The sequence below is a fragment of the Ruditapes philippinarum genome, unplaced genomic scaffold (genome assembly GCF_026571515.1).
Source record: "Ruditapes philippinarum isolate M1 unplaced genomic scaffold, ASM2657151v2 ctg6469_1_1_1_1, whole genome shotgun sequence".
In the NCBI taxonomy this organism is placed as follows: Eukaryota; Metazoa; Mollusca; class Bivalvia; order Venerida; family Veneridae; genus Ruditapes; species Ruditapes philippinarum.
This window is the reverse complement of record NW_026853885.1, coordinates 26307-44931: the sequence shown is the minus strand read 5'-3', so window position 1 is coordinate 44931 and position 18625 is coordinate 26307. Positions and strand designations below refer to the sequence as shown.

The window sequence follows — 18625 nt, the reverse complement described above, 5'->3', positions numbered from 1 at the left end:
CCTACCTGGTAAATAATAATTCCAATACAAACAAGACTTACAAGACTTGTCAATGTAATGTGACATGACAGTAGTGCAATATTGTTCTGTTTGTGTCCCCACTGTAGTCAGTAATATTAGATGATAAAAATATCAAAGAATGTACATTTCCGTTTTCACCTATAATGCTACACACTTTCTACAAATATCAACAACTAATCATTGTAGGATATATTAAAATCTACATGTAAATAAGCCAAATCGACTTTATTTTTTAAAATGTCCGTTACCTGTTTCGCGCCAAATGGTATATCATGTTAAACAAGTAAGGCATTGATGCAAAGCATCAAATGGCGTCCAAGCAAGAAATGCAGCAAGTGACGATGAACTAGTAGACATCTGATGACCAGATATTCTTTTATTTTTTTCAATGGTTAATTGGATTTTACTAGAATTGTACATGTATATCATAGATGAACGGGCGGACGAAAGACATTGTTCATCATGAACTTTGGTCGGCTTGCTAAAAATAAAAATATTAAATGTATTGTCTTTGAAACATACAAAACAGTAGTCAAATTGAACAAAGTCTGTTTTTTTATTATTATTGTAACAAATAAACAAACAGCATATAAAATAGTAACAAAAGAGACTAATATTGTAATATAACAGGCATTGTTTTGTAAAATGAAGAAACGTGGTTTCTTTTGATGCCTTGGACTTAAGATACAGTAGCTATATTTTAAGTCTCAGATAAATACTGAAAGAGGAACACACACTGGAATGAAAAATTTGGGATATATTTCTAAAAGACCAAATTCAGGAATTTTTTGTTATACGTGTTAACAAAAACAATGGTACATTGAAATCATAAATGAATTTACATAGCACGTTGATATATTGAAACATAATTTATCAATGGAAGACTGTTACCTGTATTTTAGACAGGTATCATAGGGTATGAGGAAGTTCACTAACATCATGTTCATGCGAGTCAAAGATATAAAAGCTACTTGACATAGGTTATAAATAAAGAGCTATTGTTAATTGATTTATTGGGAGATGAATCTACTATTTTGATGAATTGCTTCAAAATCCTCGTCTGACCCACGTGTGTGTTTACATTCCTATCACTAAACCGATAACACCTCGACGAAAGTTTCTGTTGTTAAAATACATGTTGCAGTATTCGGAAAGTTAACATTCCACTCAAACCACCATAAAACCGATCGCCTTCAAACATATGAAAACAACTTCTAATAGCAAAAATTCGGGACATCAGATTCGATTTAAATAATCAGGGGAGCTATTAATTTACTTTAATTTTTTTCGATAAGTTATAAAGGGTGCAATTTATGGTTGAATATTTTTGCATTTCATTTTGTAGATTTTCGGACTTTCTCAATGTTAAGGTCATATCTATTTATAGCTTTGTTCCCGTTCTCCTTCATTAATATGACATGCTGCGAATCACCGAAGGGGAGACCAATATATGACTTAACATAATAGAAATCGAAAGGAAATCTTGCTTCCGAATTTATTTTTATCTGTATATCGAAGGGAATAAATGATAAAAATCGGCTCCATGGACAAAAAATAGTCAAAAAGACCCCAACAAAATAACGCAATAGAAGACAATACAAAATGAAATTTTAAATTACGCAGTTAAATAAAACGAAAGAAAACTGATTTGAAATTCTACAACGAGGGTTGTCCAAAAAATTCGTGCACTGCAGTTATTGTCGTGAGAGTTATTGATAGAAAAACATTAATTATATATCACTTGGAGGGGAGATATATAACAAAAGAAAAAAAACGTGTGACCGGCATGTCGTGAAAACGAATCGTCATACAGTCACCTTGGTAACTTATTAACGGCGCACGATAAACAATTGGGTTAGTTCATTACTTTGATGCATGACGGTATTCTTGAAACACTACATATTAACGTAAAAAGTGTGTGTACGTATTCCTAACGTCACTAGAAAATATGACGTCATTTGCCCTATTGTAAACATTTGGGTGTGGTCGTCAATACTGTAATTACGTGAAAATGTCAGTCGCTAAACGTCTGGAAATACGGACGATCATTAAATTTAAATTTGGGCAAGCGGGACAACTTCAGTGTCACGAAGGCTGGTTTTTAAATGGTACAAACGCTCTGTAGAAGAGAGAGAGAGAGAGAGAGAGAGAGAGAGAAGAGAGAGAAGAGAGAGAGAGAGAGAGAGAGGGAGGGAGGGAGGGAGAGAGAGAGAGAGAGAGAGAGAGAGAGAGAGAGAGAGAGAGAGAGAGAGAGAGAGAGAGAGAGAGAGGAAGAGAGAGAGAGAGAGTCAGTAGACAATGACAACCGGTCAGGCAGACGTCCGTCCGTAATTCCGGCGCATGTGGCGAGAGTTGTCCAATATATTCCTGCACTGGTGGAATATGTTACATGTACGTTGCATAAAAACAATAAAAACTACACAATACTTTGCATCAGTCATTCCTCTATTGACAGTAGTAAGACAAATTGTAACATTAAAAGAAAATACCACTTTACAAGCAACAAACAATTAATACAATTAATACAATTACAGTAATGAACTAACCCAATTTTTTGACGTGCGCCGGTATTACGTTACTAAGGTAACTCAATGACCATTCTTTCACATGACACAACGGTAACTCGGATTTTTCTTTTGTTTTCTTATTTGAGACAGATTTCTCCTTCAAGTGATATATAATTCATTTGTTTTTATTATTGCTATCACAAAAATAACTGCAGTGCACGAATTTTTTGGACAACCCTCGTATATAACCCTTCAACCGCGTTAATACGAAACAACCAAAATATGAGAGAGCAGATACAATATTTTTCATGCGACTTAAACAATACCATTTTTTGTTGCCACATTATTGCGACAGAAAATAAAACAAATAAAATATGAAAAATAAAGATAACAACTAAGCGATTAATATTTGTATTATTCTATTTAATTTACCTTTTAAAAATGTCTTTGATCTTGCCGAATCAAAATAAACGAGGTGTCATGAATCTGCTTTTCTTTCTCAGACCACTATGTTTTACGCTAGATAATTGCATAACAAACAAATATCGCACCAAACCGATTCACAATATGCGGTAATATTCTCTAATACCCTTTTATGACTCAGTGACATCTGTTGACAAATATCTTTCTATACAAGAAATGTCTGGTATCTGTCCAAACTATCAGTAAAATTAAAGGCATTTAAGGCATGGCGGATTTGGAACTTATTTACCGTACGTACAGTGGGAGGTGTATTTAATTTATTATTATTATTATTATTATTACTATTATTATTATTATTATTATTATTATAGTAATAGTAATAATGATAATAATAATAATAAAAATAAACTTACTATTATTATTATTATCATTATTATTATGTCAGTGTCACGCTGCCTATGTATTCGTGTATAAAATTCCATTAAAATAAAGATTAAAATTAAAGAAATTTAAACTTAAAGGCTTTTTTATCATTACATATTCTATATGTGTTTCGTTCACTTTACCAGTTAAATAATAGTTGCTATCATTTTTATGGTGGCGATCGACATATATTATGTTTCTGTCATGAATTTATATTATAACAATAATGGTAATATAATTCTAGATAGCAAGTGCTTAAAGTGACATTTTGCCCATCCAAGGGTATATAGTGAGTAAATAGGTGAATATCAAAATATGTTATATTTTGCAAAAATTCCTTTTAATTTAATAATCAACTTCACATTAACAAGATAAATATACCTTCATATTGCACATTAGGATTTTACTAAACTTTCATAAAGGGTGTATCGGATATTTTGCAGTGTCTGGACCTGATAGCTGTTCACGACCAGAAACAAGCAGATATTGAAGAATACGACTGACGTATCCGTCCGCTGGTTAGAATTTCCACATCTTTAAACGCTTTGCTGGAAATCTAGACTTGAGGTAATAGACGAGGTTTTGCATTCGTTTTATTTGGTGATATTTTCAGTTATTTCTGTTTATCAAATCATCTTAAATATTTATGGTTTTACAAAGCTGTACAAAACGTGTTTTTACGTGTTTTCACGTAATTATGAAATACTAATAATTAATGACAATGCTCATTTCGTTCTTATTATAGTTGACCTCTATAGAACTGATCGTGCACATGTATTAATACATGAAAATGAGTATCATATATAGCATCAATTACAAAGTTATCACATGTATTGCAAGTAATTCGCTTTTTTAATTTTTGAATGAAAATTATCCTTAAAAATACAGGTTGATTGTCAATAAAGCAGGAGTTGTAAAAATCTTAAATTTGAGAATTAAAAACTCATTAAAGTCAGTGCATTTCATTTTTTCCCTTCTTTATAATCGTGTAATGATAATAAACGTTCATGGTAATTATGTTTTATTATATAAGTTTCAAGCAGACTTTCGTTTACATTTTTAACAAAATTCATTTATGTATTATGTATTAACTATAGACTTATTGCACATTGTGGTTAAATGTAATTGTTCTTTAGACAATTGCGTCTTATAGTTTTTAATACAAGCTTGTTGATCTTTGTTAAATATGAGTTTCACGATAAATATCTTAAACAGTCGTACTGTGCACTTTGTGTATACTGTAACAATTAAAGTGCATTTATAAGTTTACGTTTCAATTGCATATATTACTTAAAGTATAGACCAACTGGTAACATATCAGGTTTCTGAAATATGTGTTCTCAGTAAAATATGATGTTTATTATTATAAAATGGACAATACATACAATTATATCTCTTGAACTGTAAAATTGTCCAGCTCTTTGAATGTGTATGAATCATAAATGTTAAAAGGAGTGATAGAATAAAAGTGGTATATTCTATTTCATCTCATTTCCATTAAGTTGAAATTTTCTAATAGATAACTGACATTGAAAGACTTATCGCACACCCTCTGCAAAATGACGCAATTCATCTTATTCGATATTTAAACATTTTAATAAAACAAACACTTAAAAGCAGCAGAGATTAATCATTTATGTCTGTCATTTTGATTCTTTCTAAACAAGCATGATATATTAAACTGTGGTTCGTTAGACGTTAAACTACTAACATTATAAACAAACTTTACAATGAGCAGTATTTGTACTACTTAAATACTTTCATTCTATAATTTGGCATTTCAACAATTTGAATTGACTTTGAAAAAAGTTTTATTGTCATAAATAATTTTATAAATAAATTTGTTAATGTTAAAAATCCTCGTAATAAGGTCCAACTAAGACCAGTCATGAAACTGAAACCTTATTTAGACTATATAAAACGTTATTTGAATGAACAGTATCCTGATAATTCCTTTTAATAACTTATTTGAACTTAAATCTCAAAAGTTAGTTTAGATATATGACTTTAATAGACTCTAACAAGCTTTTATAATTTCCTAATGATTTGATAATGTTTTGATAGGGTTTTTATAATTGCTAATGAAGTGTTCTGTAATTCCTTATTGAACATATTAAACGACTCTTGCGCTTCGAACTCCTTGTTAGGATTTAAGAAAGTCAAAATATGGCTTTTATAACACTGTAATACCCTCTTAAATTTCTTAGGTTGGAGTGTGCGAAATATTTCATTCTTACTTAAACGTAAGTTAGTCCTCATTAGGCTTTCCGATATTTAACAAAAACAACTTCACCATGTGATGTATTTGTTGAAGATATAAAATAAACAATACGTGTGTATGGTAGTACATAATTACTTAGCAGAAAGTTGTAATATCCCCTGTAATATATAAAAGCATTTCAAATCCTAATTGACCAAGGGCGGTACTTTATCGTTGAACATGTTGCAATAGTGATTGCAGTAGGAACATCCTCGGCTCTTATTCCTAAGGTTAACATACAATGCATCAATTTTTACTGCTGAAGCCAAAGCTATAGATTAAGCATTGTCATACATAGAACAGCATATCCATGATAAATTTGTGATATTTTTTGACTCGCTTTCTGTTTTAATATTCATTAAAATAAAAAATCTGACAATATCATGATAAGGAAACTTCTTTTACGAGTTCATGATATACTTAAAACAAAATCTGTTAAATAATGTCGGATTCCAAGTCATGTAGGTATACGAGGAAATGAAAAAGAAGATGCGTTAGCTAAACAATCATTAAATTTTCAAAAAACTGACTTATTGTTACATGCTTGTGATCATAGACCGGCTATAAATAAACTCGTATTATCTGAATGGAAAGAAAATTGGGACAATGCCGTTTTTAATAAACTTCACGATATAAACCCATCTTTTGATATGTCACCATCTCTATCTCTGTCAAACCGCCATGATCAAACAGTTTTTCTTCGATGCCGAATCGGACACTAAAATTTCCCACTCTTATCTCCTCACGAATGACAATGTCCCTTTCTGTGTAGCTTGTAATGAAAATTTGACTGTCAAACATTTTCTTCTTAAATGTCATGATTTTTCACAGGCCCGTAAAAGATTTTATTGTGTAAATTCACTCAAAGGCAGCAAAAGAAAAAAACCTCTGATCACCATTCGCAGCTTGGATTCGAAACCTTATGTAATATTTGAAAATTGACTCAAAATATACGTTAGTTATAAGATATCTTACTTTCATTCTTAAGGTGTTGGCAAGGATGATATTCTGACTTTGCTGAAAAGTTGCTTTTTTCCGATCAGTTGTGTAGTTGTAGTTATAATTATATTTAACACATAGATTTTAGAGCCGATTTTTTAGATTAATAATAATAATGAAGTAAAAAATAAACGCTCGTTTAATTTGACTCCACTGCTTAATATTTGATGCAGTATCTGACTTGTTATAAACACTCTCAATTAGTGTTTAAATTATTGATTTCGTTTTTGTTTCATAACAGCATCTATGTACACACAATTAAGAACATATTATTTTGCGTAAAATATCTGACATTATTTTACATGATTCATGGTTCTATACTGCATTAATTATATAAAATATTAACTTAATGCAAAAACGGCCAAAGTTCAGGACTTATTTTGTTTTCTTAAAGGCATATTATGCCTTCAACTAATAAATGTTTTCTTCTTTAGAAAGGGACCATTTTTTATAATATAAGAGTATGCTTGATGCTTGTAAAATGAAGAAGGTATCGATTTATGTGAAATTATTCGTCATAAAAGTAGCAAAATATAAAAAAGTAGTGTTTTGACTTACATAAAAATATCTAATGATCTTAACTGTATTATTTGCCAAAATGCTTCAGGTAATTGAAAAATGAGTAACTATTTAGAACCTATTAAGGTACTCACAAAATAGAGACTTTTGAGAAATAAAAATAAAAGCTTTTTTGAAATATGATGGGTATCTAATATTCAGATAACATGATAAATCCTGAAGTAAATAATATTAACGTTTTTATCTTTAGCCGGGGGAAGTTATCTTCATCAGCATACACCAAAAGCTAGGAATAGCACCAAATGTTTATGATTGAATTATGAAATAGGCCTAATACAAAAATGTAAAAACACTGTTTTGTCAACTCTACAATTAATCTTAATCAACTAATTATGTCTTTAAATGGATAAATAAACTTTAAATTATGATTAAATGATGTACGAAATACAAATATCTGGTACATTTGACATGGTCGTACTAAAAGTTATATACATATATCAGTTACATCAAGATACGCAAACACAAACAGCAGTTATCTAACATTAATCCCGTAACCCTTTACCAATGCGTGCATGCAATACTTTGGTATAAATTTCGTTTCGCAAATAAGAGGATTCCTATTGAAACAAGAAGATTGAATAGAAGCATTGTTTACAAGAAAGGAAAAGTGAATTTTGTATCAGTGTAATTCATTTTAAACGTTGGCTCTTTAATATCTAGGTGATTTTGTTTAGATAAGATATTTTAAATTTATGATACCAAGTATTACTTACTCAATCGTTATCGTCTCTATAATGACAACCGTCATAGAAATTTAATTGTGCACTTGCCTTGTGTCGACCAAATTTCTGAGCGGTGACCGACTTCAATTATACGAGGGGTTATCCAAAAATTCGTGGACTTTCTTTGTTGAGTAAAATATATTTGAGATATTAATTTGAAATTCTTACACTCTTTAGAAGAATAAGTAACGAATAAACACAGAAAAAATCATGCGAGTAGTATCTAACATTACAACAATATTTAATTTTACATAAACACATGGCGACAGCGGCGCACTCCAAAACGTTACTGACGTCAACGTCATAATATTAACGTACAACTTGTGGTTCAACGTTACGCAGTCAATGACGGTTACTGCTTCTCAAAGTACTATCCATCACTAAATTTTTTATGCCACTTTAACGCTAATGATCGTGAACTTTTCTTTTCAAAGTTCGTCTGTTGATTTTTATCATATGTTTTGTAGGTGTCATTTCCAAATTACAACAAAAATTACAATCGTTTATGACTGTGCGATTTTCTAATTACCGCGGGTCTGTCATTTTCCCGTTGTAAACAATAAAGGCATCTAGCGTTTCTAGCGATATCAACAAAATAAAAACGGAAATGATGCCCAGTATTTTAAAAAAAATACTTAAATGACATCAAAGAAAAAACATGCGATGGGTTTTCTACATTAATTTATTAGTTTTTTTTAGCAAGAAATATAGTTACGATGACTTAATGCGCATGTCTACCGTGTGCCGGGTGCCGTGTATGTGCTTATATAAAAGCAATATAAAATCATTATTTACTGACACAATTAACTGTTCCTTTCAAAATGTGTTGATAATATTCTATAATGTATGCTGATAAATTTTCATAACAATACACGTTGACTTTCAAAAGATATTTAAAAAGTCCACAAATTTTAGGATAACCCCTCGTATGTTCTACAAAAGTTGCACCAGAGCTTGACGAAACAACAATTAATGCTATGGCCCTTATCAGAGAGGAGAAATATTTATTTTGATGATTTACATATCAGATATATCTAAACTTACATTATTCTCAATATCTTTTGCAACATTTAACTCTAACACGCGGGTTTTCAGCAGGACAATGTTATTTATGGACAACAAAACACGTCAATAAATGATTAAAAATTTAGATTTGCGTGTTTAAGTTATCATTTATGAAATACGTAAAGCCATATGGACTTTGAAATCTTATTTCCCTTTGTTATTGTTTATAAATTAAGCAGGGACAGAACTAATAGGTTTTGATTTTCTAATGTAAACGACAAATATATTGAACATTTGCTTTGTTGTTTCATTTGATCCTTAGTAGGATAACACATCACACATCACAACAATACTCAAGATACTTCAGCTCGATGAAGGAATATAAATTGATATTTTTATAACGAAATCTTACCAACGCACGATGTTTCAAAAAACCTTTGGAAACATTTATTGAGATTTGGCATTGCTGGTCAAAAAAACATCTGGGTTTCATATGTACTGAAGGGATCCATAGGTATATACTATAAAAATCATCAACATAATTACGAATCACTTCAGCAAAATAATTGGTGCATTAATCTGTAAATAAAACTTATCTCCGAAAAAGACAGATTGTTCTAAACGGAGCTTGAATTACATCACCCATTAAAAAAAGAAAGGCAGAAAAAACATACAGCATACTTAAGACATTGGTTATGGGTTTGTTTGAAAGTCTATGATTACTTAAAACGTGCACACAATGGAACGTTAATATATATTGTCATCTTTGCCGACATTTAAAACGGTTAAAATGGAAATTGATTAAGTATTATACGCCTTTGTCACTTGTTTCATTACATTTATTTTGAATTTCTCACCGTAGAATATTATTAGTATTAAGCACAGATCGTTGTCGCAATAGAGCACCTTAAGTTTGAAAAACAATTCATATGATTCTTCATTTACCATTTGATTTTGCGTGCTTTACTAGAGAGAGAAGAGAAAAGAAGATTTCTTTTTTGAGGACGTTTTTATGAACTGGATTACTTGCATTTCATTGCAAGAAAATCAAATATGAAAATACTACTGCTTGTTTAAGAATCTTTATTATATTCACTTGTGGAATCTTGAGGTGATATTTATCTATATAAATCTAAATAATGGCAAAAGTATATTATACAATATATTTTGTTACAAGCGGTTTTGCAAAAAGAAGGCCATAAAATATCCAAATACAGCTTTAAAATTCATATTACACATGTATACCAAGGCTGTTTTATCATAAACTTAAAATATCAGGATAAGACTGCAGTAGTACTTTAATTAAAAACAAATATGTATGTATGATTCAAAATTTCTTTCTGTTTGAAAAAACGCTTACATCTCATCGCAGAAAATACGTTACAATGATTGTTTTGAAACAGTATTAGCTCATATGTATTATCACTTACTACTCAAGTTTGTAATACTTTGCCGCACAACTCAATTTGATGCATACATGATCGTGTTATGATTTCAAATTAATCTTAATAAAAAACCTATTTCGCAAACTTCAAATGTCGTGCAACACTCACCTCTTTTACAAATGAAAGTCCCTAGAGAATTCCAAAACACAAATTATTGCAGCTCTTGTTGAGCATGTTTATAGGCAGTAATTGAAAGTGTAACTGCCGTCCACGCCCCTTTCACTCCCCTAGGACAGGCTTAAGAAAAATTCAATATTGTTCATAAAATTGTAGACATTTTACTTTAGAGGTATCTGCAGATGTGTCTTATCGGCAGCCATCAAAAAGTCTTCAATGTGATACGTTGTGTCCTTCCATAAAAAGCGGCGTATGATGCGCAAGTTATATTGGCGAAACTAAATAAAAAAGAATCCTGCGAGGGGATCAGATGTAATAAACCTTACATATCACTGATAAGCAGTCTAGAGACAAATTTAAAAAGCAGGCAACATTTCGTAAAGTTGATAAAACCGTATGCAAATAAGAAATACAGGAACCATCAAACTAGATCTTAAAAAATAAGAACTAAAAAATCCCAGATTAATATAACGGGTGACTTTTGACGGTCTCCATACGGCAAAAAGAACGTCGATGTGTCGATTAAATATAAAGTTTTACAATAAAATATCTAAATTGCATCTTTTGTAAATATCTTATACTCGAGACATTATATGCTTATATTTTTTGCATTAAAATGTGTAACAGTTATAGAGATTGCATCCCGAAAACACAATGGTTAATTCTTCTTTTCCACAATACTTATATTTTACAGCAAAATGAAGTAATTTTGATACAATATCGCCACATCTTCATAATCAACATCTAGTTTACTCATTTCTTCATATAGACTTTCACTCCCCCTTTTATGCCTCAAATATTGAAACGACCCTATTTTGACGCCAAACACTTGTTTTCGATTGAAAAATGGTGTAAAAAATGATCAAATAGATACATCAAGGGGGTGCCAGAGGTGGGGGTGAGCCTCTTTCTGCTTGGGGTTGAAGAGGGCAGCAGACCCCTTCATTTCAAAGAAAATTTTAGGCTTGTGAGAGGCTACAGATAGCCTCAGTGTAACCTTAAGGTAACGTGTTTCAAACTCTGAAAGCCTTTGGCTTTATCTCAATCCGTTGAGAAGTAACAACACTTTATAATCGGTTTTGTTAAAATTGATGGAAGAATAAATGCAAAATAGTGATTTTGGGCAATTTTGAGATATCCCCTCGTTGCCATGGTAACAGGAAATTTAAGATTAAATATGCCGTTACAAGGCTATGGTCCAGTCAACAATTTTTGATAAGTTTGAACTGTATTGATGCCTTTTTGATAGGTTCATAATCCATAACAACTTTACTCAACAAAAATGTTAACAATGTTATTGCAAAACTCATTAACATGACAAAATAGTGTTTGAAATTACCTCAAAACTGATTTCGCAATTGTAACGTGTTTTGCAATATTCAAATTGGTAAGAGTACTTCGATCAATGCAACAAACACGACATGTTCTAACCTCTGCACAATACTTGCCTACCTATATCTGCCTATAGTTAAAAAGAAAGATAGCTACACTTCGTTAAATGGTTGTGTTTCATATAGACTCCAGTTCTCTTTTTGGTGTTATGACAACAAAAATGAGATTTATATTACTACATTTTTGCAGCTTCACTTTGGCGAAATCGGAAGTGAAAATTATATTTGCATGAGAAACTCCGCCTTATATCTAAAGTATCTCCTCAGTCAAAGTACAAGTACGTATTTGTTAACATAACAATACCAATGCATACTTTATAGCATATTTATGTTGTCAGTCTGATTTACTATATTCATGGTGCCGAAATATCAGTTTATTTAATCTAGATTGTTTCTGCCAGTTAGAACATTCAATCTCGTAAAGCCTTTAAATATATCTGTTCAGTGTGCAACTAGGAGACGCAGATTTATTTGGTAAAAATAGAATAGATGTAAAGGTCAGTCGTGTGTCTAAAGCAATATAAACAATGAAAAAATGTCAATCAAATATTAATCTATGTACAAATTGTCTACAATTAATGGATAGACATAATCCGACAGAAACAAAGTCTTTACCACACACGATTGTGATCCGGAATGGTATTGATGGTGTTATCCCATGTCAGTTATATTATAATCAAAACATATAGATATATATCTACTTTCAATTTGACAATTATAACCCACTTATACTTTTCAGCGTGCCATTCTATTTTTTTAGCTATAATAATATACGAGGGGTGTCCCAGAATTATGTGGACTTTTGCTATAACTTTTTTATTTTTTAAATGCATTTTTAGCAAATTTGTACACAATACTTTTAACATATCCTTAATGAATATGTCCATTATTTTTAAATTTCTAACATTGCTTCTCTATATTTTAAGTCGCTATAGTAACGCAGTATGCGCAGGGCGGGGCAGTCCAATATTTTGTATTAATAAATTGTCTTTACTTTCGTATATCTTGCATATTTATACGTAAAAAATGGCGCGACGTCGTAAGCACATGCAGTGACGTCATATGAACGTTCGTTTGAAATTTTGACGTCATAGCTGTTTCCGTAATTGAAGGGGTCAGTGCAAGATGGTACCTAACGTTATTTAACATTATTTTGAGAAAAAGGTCATTTTATGAAATTTTAGTTTTAATTTAAATATTTTAAAATTAATTCACTTATAAGTAATGTTATGAATAAAAAGAACATTTGAAACCAAAGTTGTATGTTTTACACCATTTTTAACCATTTTATTGAAAGAAAAGTTATTTTTATCAAATGTGCTTATGCAAAAACAGTTCTAAATCCTATGGAGTTAGGACCTTTGCAACTTTTAAAACAATTGCATAAAGTATTTGAGCTTAAAATCTACATATCTTTCAACTTTTCAATCAACTAAAAGGTTATCATGTAACCCCTAATGTATTTGCACATTAATATTAAGCTTAAAAAAAACTTAAGGCGTTTCAAACAATTCTTCAATTGTATAAATTGTATTTGTTACACATCCTTTAGTTGATAAATTGATGAATATTTGATTGATTCACTAATTGATTAATTGACTGGCTACAGGAAACAAAAACAAATGAGTTTTAAACATATATTCCTCATAGAAAGAAACAAAACTTTAACATTCAAGCCAGTTCAAATATAAAAGAACCTATCTTACGAATAAAAGTTTTGTTTTTAATAATTCAGAATATAATTGCATGTATTTCAAAAATATTGTGTGAAGGAACTGTAACAAACGTATTTTCACTAGACGACTACATTTAAATAACCTAAGTTACAAATATTATAAAATACATCAGCTTTAGCTGTATAGTTTACATAATTATCTCAGAATATGGTCTTGAAAAATCAAACAAAAGCTATCAGAACATGCCTTTGTCGCTAAAATGTAAAATTTTTAATATATTTAACATTAACTACCTAAAGCATCCTAAATGCTCAAATTTAAACATTTCCTCTTAAACAATAAATTTATGGTGATATACATGTATAGAAAAACTCTAATCAATATTTTTAAAACTTAAATGCCTTCATGCAAAATTTTAAAAAGGGATGATATGGTATATGTGCAACAAAAGTTCTATCTCCATGAACACAAAATTCACATAATAATATTTGTAATAATTTTCACACAAATGAACATTTCTGCAAATTAATTTGACAAAACATAGAAGAAAACATTGTTTTTGTAAAATCCCATGCACATTTTGACATAAAATCAAAATATAATCACATTTTCATATATTTTTTTCGCCTCAAAACAAGAAAAAATGGATAGATTTAATGTAACAATGGTCTCAACTCCACCTTTGGAGTTAGGACCTTTGTAAAGTTCCTTCAAGAACCATTTTTTACCTTTAAAAAAAGAAATGAGTAACAAAGGGAGGTTATTCTAATTCCAAATAACGTTCTTTAAATCACAAAGGTCCCAACTCAATTTCATCCAAAATTGTAGTTAGGTACCTTGTTGCACTGACCCCTTCAATTGTTTACCAGCGGACAACTGACAACCGTTGATCTTGGATATTTAACAAAAAATGACGTCAACGGATTACGCGGAACATCGGACTATCATCAAGTTTTGTGTTAATCTTGGGAAGACGCCAACACAGACGCAGGAAATGTTGGAGACTACAAAAGTGAGACCTCCTGTTTGTCGATCACTCGTTTTCAAGTGGCATAAGCGTTTTCGAGACGGCCGGGAGGACATTGAAGACGACAAGATTCGTGGGAGAAAGTCAACGTTGACTGCGGCGTCAATTAAGGAATACAAGGGCGTCATAGATCGGAACAGGCGTTACACTGTGCGGGACGTGTGCGACATCACGGGTTTGGGAAGAGGAACGGTCCACCGCATGCTAAATACCCACCTGAACATGAAGAAACTTAGCTCTCGCTGGGTACCTTTCTTTTAAGAAAGTGAACTCAAACTGCTATAGTAAGCAAGGCGCATGATAGGTTATTTCCCTTGTTAACGCACATTGTCTTTGCGTACAAAATAAACTCCACAATAATAATAATAGTAATAAAAAGAATAATAATAATAATAATAATAATAATAATAAAAATTATAATGATAAATAATAATAATAATAATAATACGGCGTCAGTATTATCACCGTCGTCTTTAACACTATTATCGTAACAAAAGTTAATAGTATGCTTTATTATTATTATTCTTTTATAAGGTGTATTGAGTTAGGCGGCGACTATGTTGAGAAAAACTGACATTCGACGCCACGCATTTATTAACTTGAAACTTGAAACTTGAAAACTTGATTTAACGCCTATTTCTACATATAAAATACATATTCAATGGCGTTGTACAGCTATATACCTTATATGTGCTACTCCCAGTGCTACCATACACAATACTCCCAGCAGTGCGACGGTCACAGTGATTGGGTCAATCCCCACCAACATGTAACAATTTACACCCCTGCACCCCTGCACATGATAACACATGGGCTAGACTTTATTATATTATTATACAATGAAAATAATAAAAACACTAGAAATATACAAACATGCACAAAACAATTAGGAACAGACAAAGCATTCAGCGTCATTTAAAAAAGTGCAAAAAAGTCCTTGAAGTAAAATGATTTCAGTTGTCTTTTGAAAATTTCAACAGATTCACATTTTCTCATATTAATAGGTAGTTCATTCCACAATTTTGGTCCTATCGTGCTAAAAGCTCTGTCAGAAAAAGTCCTCTTCTTATTAAAAGGAACAACATAACAACCAACTGAGGATTCAGATGATCTTAACAACTAGCGACGCCACCGGAATGACGTCGTAACGTCGGAATGGACTGCCCCGCACCCGCTACCCCTTGTCTCATTAGCCTGCCCACAGACACTGATCCAGTTGCCGGACAACTTTGAAATTTTTTGTACTAATGAAATAAAGTTGCATTTTGTTCATGTTAATTTTGTTTGTTTTTATTTTCAGTAGTTTTTGAGTTACAGCAAAAGTCCACGTTATTCTGGGACACCCCTCGTATATATATATTACATGGAACTGCTATTCGAAAAACATTATTTTGTGAAATTATAATTATGTGTATGCTCACGGGAACACAAATGCATACTTTCAGAGAGAGTGACTGTTTTATGCTGTATATGAATAACATTCATTTCATTTTAATTTTTTAAGGAACATACACAAATAGTGTAAAACAGATATTTGATATAATATGTTGTGTCCCTTTTTCAGAATATTATAATAATGGGTGTTGATATACAAACTTATCGTGGAAGAATTGGTTGCTTCAGTCGAAACCTTGGTACAGATGTAATAACTGTCCAATATATAGTCGACTTTACCCGAGGACTAAAGACTATAGGGACAGTTGTATTCATAGGTATTTTGTTGCTCTTGGCTGGTATTGAGCAAAATCCGGGGCCGATTTCAGGTAAATATAGCCGACATAATAAAGCATTTCCAATCATGCTATGACTCATAGCAGGTCTGCGCAGGTTCTTATGTATTCTTATAATAATATTTAATTTATCTATGAAAAATGTAATTTTTAATGTTGTCTAAATATTGTCCGGAAGTAATACAAAATAACTCATTATTAAGCATGCACTGATTAAAGTACGGACATAAGATGGGCACATTTTAATCAAAGAGAAAGAAGAAAATGTTATATAGTTTTTCAACAACAAAAAAATCAGGACAGTAAATCAAAATAAAGATTTTTTTATCAAAATGATATACGAACAAAGATAGCCTAGAGGTGTTTTCTAATGTCAATCATATTAAATATAGATCATTTTTTTAGAGTCAACATCTAAACGGACGCCTGCAAATGCTACAATTCTTAAAGTGTGCGGCTTGCCAACAAGCATTGGGACAGATTCTTTGATAAGTATTTTTGAAAATACAAGGCGACAAGGGGGTGGCAATGTTTTAAGAGTAGATATCGATAAGAATGACTCATCTGCTCTTGTTGAGTTTGAGGAGGCGGAAGGTAAGTTGTAACATTATAGTATCACGTAAATGTGTGGCTGTTAAATACCGATGTCCACTTAATGTATAACATTTTACCCACAAAGAATTCCTTTGACAGAAGCAAACTAGTCAAATTTAAGGACAGATGACTAGAGAAACGATATAAATTTCCAATATGGATACGCTTTATTTATTAACTTCTAGAAATTGTAAGATCTCGAAGGGTTGTTATCAATTTTTGTCAAACAGTCTGTTTTGTTTATTATGATTACATGAAACGATCAATAACGTCATTTATGTCCTTTAAAGATTCATGGACTGAAATAATTATTTTATTGTCAAGATATCCCGCGATTCTGTTTTTACACATTAACTAAGTTATAAATATATTATTATGCATGTGTCAGATAATGAAAATATTTGAAAATGCATAAGATGTTGGTATTTGCTCTTGACGGAATGTAGGGAAATAAAAAATAGGGGTTCAGCTGGTCACGACATATTTTGATTTTATTTCTTTTTTCAGCTTTACAATTAGTGCTGAGGAAAAGACCAATTCAGATAGATGGTAAAGATGTATCTGTTGAAATATATAGTGAGTGGTTATTGTCAAAATATGTCACGTCGCATTTATTTGACAATGAAACACGTTTCTGAAAAGTAACATCTGTACTAAGTTCTTGGCAGCGTTATTTTGCAAGCCAATACCTCTTTGATATTTATAAAGCTCGTGCTTTTGTCCAAAAGCCAACAACATAAAATTTGAAAAACTCCTTTAGATCATCCTTGTCACTTACAACAATTATTTTCGAGATGTATTCCGACAAATATACCCAGAATAAAATAGAAATCGATAGTTTGTGAGGTTCTTAGTCCGTTTTCAGTTGATAGCGTTACAGCACATTTAATTGCTAGGTCATTTTAAACAATAAACAAACGAGTGAGTGAATGATCTGAAATTTGGTACACAAGTTAGTTGAAACATCCTACATCAAATCGTATAAAATATCGAAAATGTATTAAAACCAGATTGAACATTTCAGTTGATGAAGGTTCTATGGATGAAAATAATAGCTCACAAACAGACGGTTCTGATGAAGTCTTCGCAGATAAACCCACCGATCAACAATTAGGTTCCGATTCTGAAGATGGAAATATGTCAGGCGCCGGTATGTGTTTTTAATCATTCATGACTTTTCATTTATACGTTTTGGGCATTTTATTTTCCTATTTCGATAACCTTGCTGAACATTATGCACAAAAACTAGGTACACCTGTTTAAGCAGTATTAACTATTAACTTCCTACATTTATACGTATTATGTCAAATAAAATTGTCACACATTCAAGTATTATATAAAGTATTAAAACGTTATTTTGTTACAGAAACATTCATTTCAGTTTTATGATTTTACCTCCAATTGAGATTTTAGATGGTAAAAATAAACTTTCAAGATCTCATTTTAAATGACGTCTGCCAAGTGTATTTATATATGATTAGAATATTTGTAATCATCTTTCATATATAAAATTGGTCAAAACGTTTGGGAGATCAAATGTTTAAGTTATACATGGACATGAAGACAATTTGTGCCTAATAGCTCGATTACTATAAAAGAATTTATATAATTATCTTAATTCTTCGTATTGGAAGACAGATCTCCGCTGCCTTTCTGCAGAATTGAAAATTCATCTGTATTAATAAAAAAGGGAGTGACAAGTATTA

At 31.2% G+C, this 18625-nt stretch overlaps 1 protein-coding gene across 1 annotated transcript; it reads left to right on the top strand.

The window, feature by feature from the left end:
- The first annotated feature begins 3826 nt into the window (after positions 1-3826).
- On the top strand, positions 3827-18120 carry LOC132738255 (uncharacterized). The gene is made up of 5 exons (XM_060725723.1): positions 3827-3941; positions 16160-16358; positions 16731-16919; positions 17427-17495; positions 17944-18120. Exons 2-5 carry the CDS (start codon positions 16172-16174, stop codon positions 18081-18083), a joined length of 585 nt encoding a protein of 194 aa, XP_060581706.1. The 5' UTR covers positions 3827-3941; positions 16160-16171; the 3' UTR covers positions 18084-18120.
- The last annotated feature ends 505 nt before the right edge of the window (positions 18121-18625 follow it).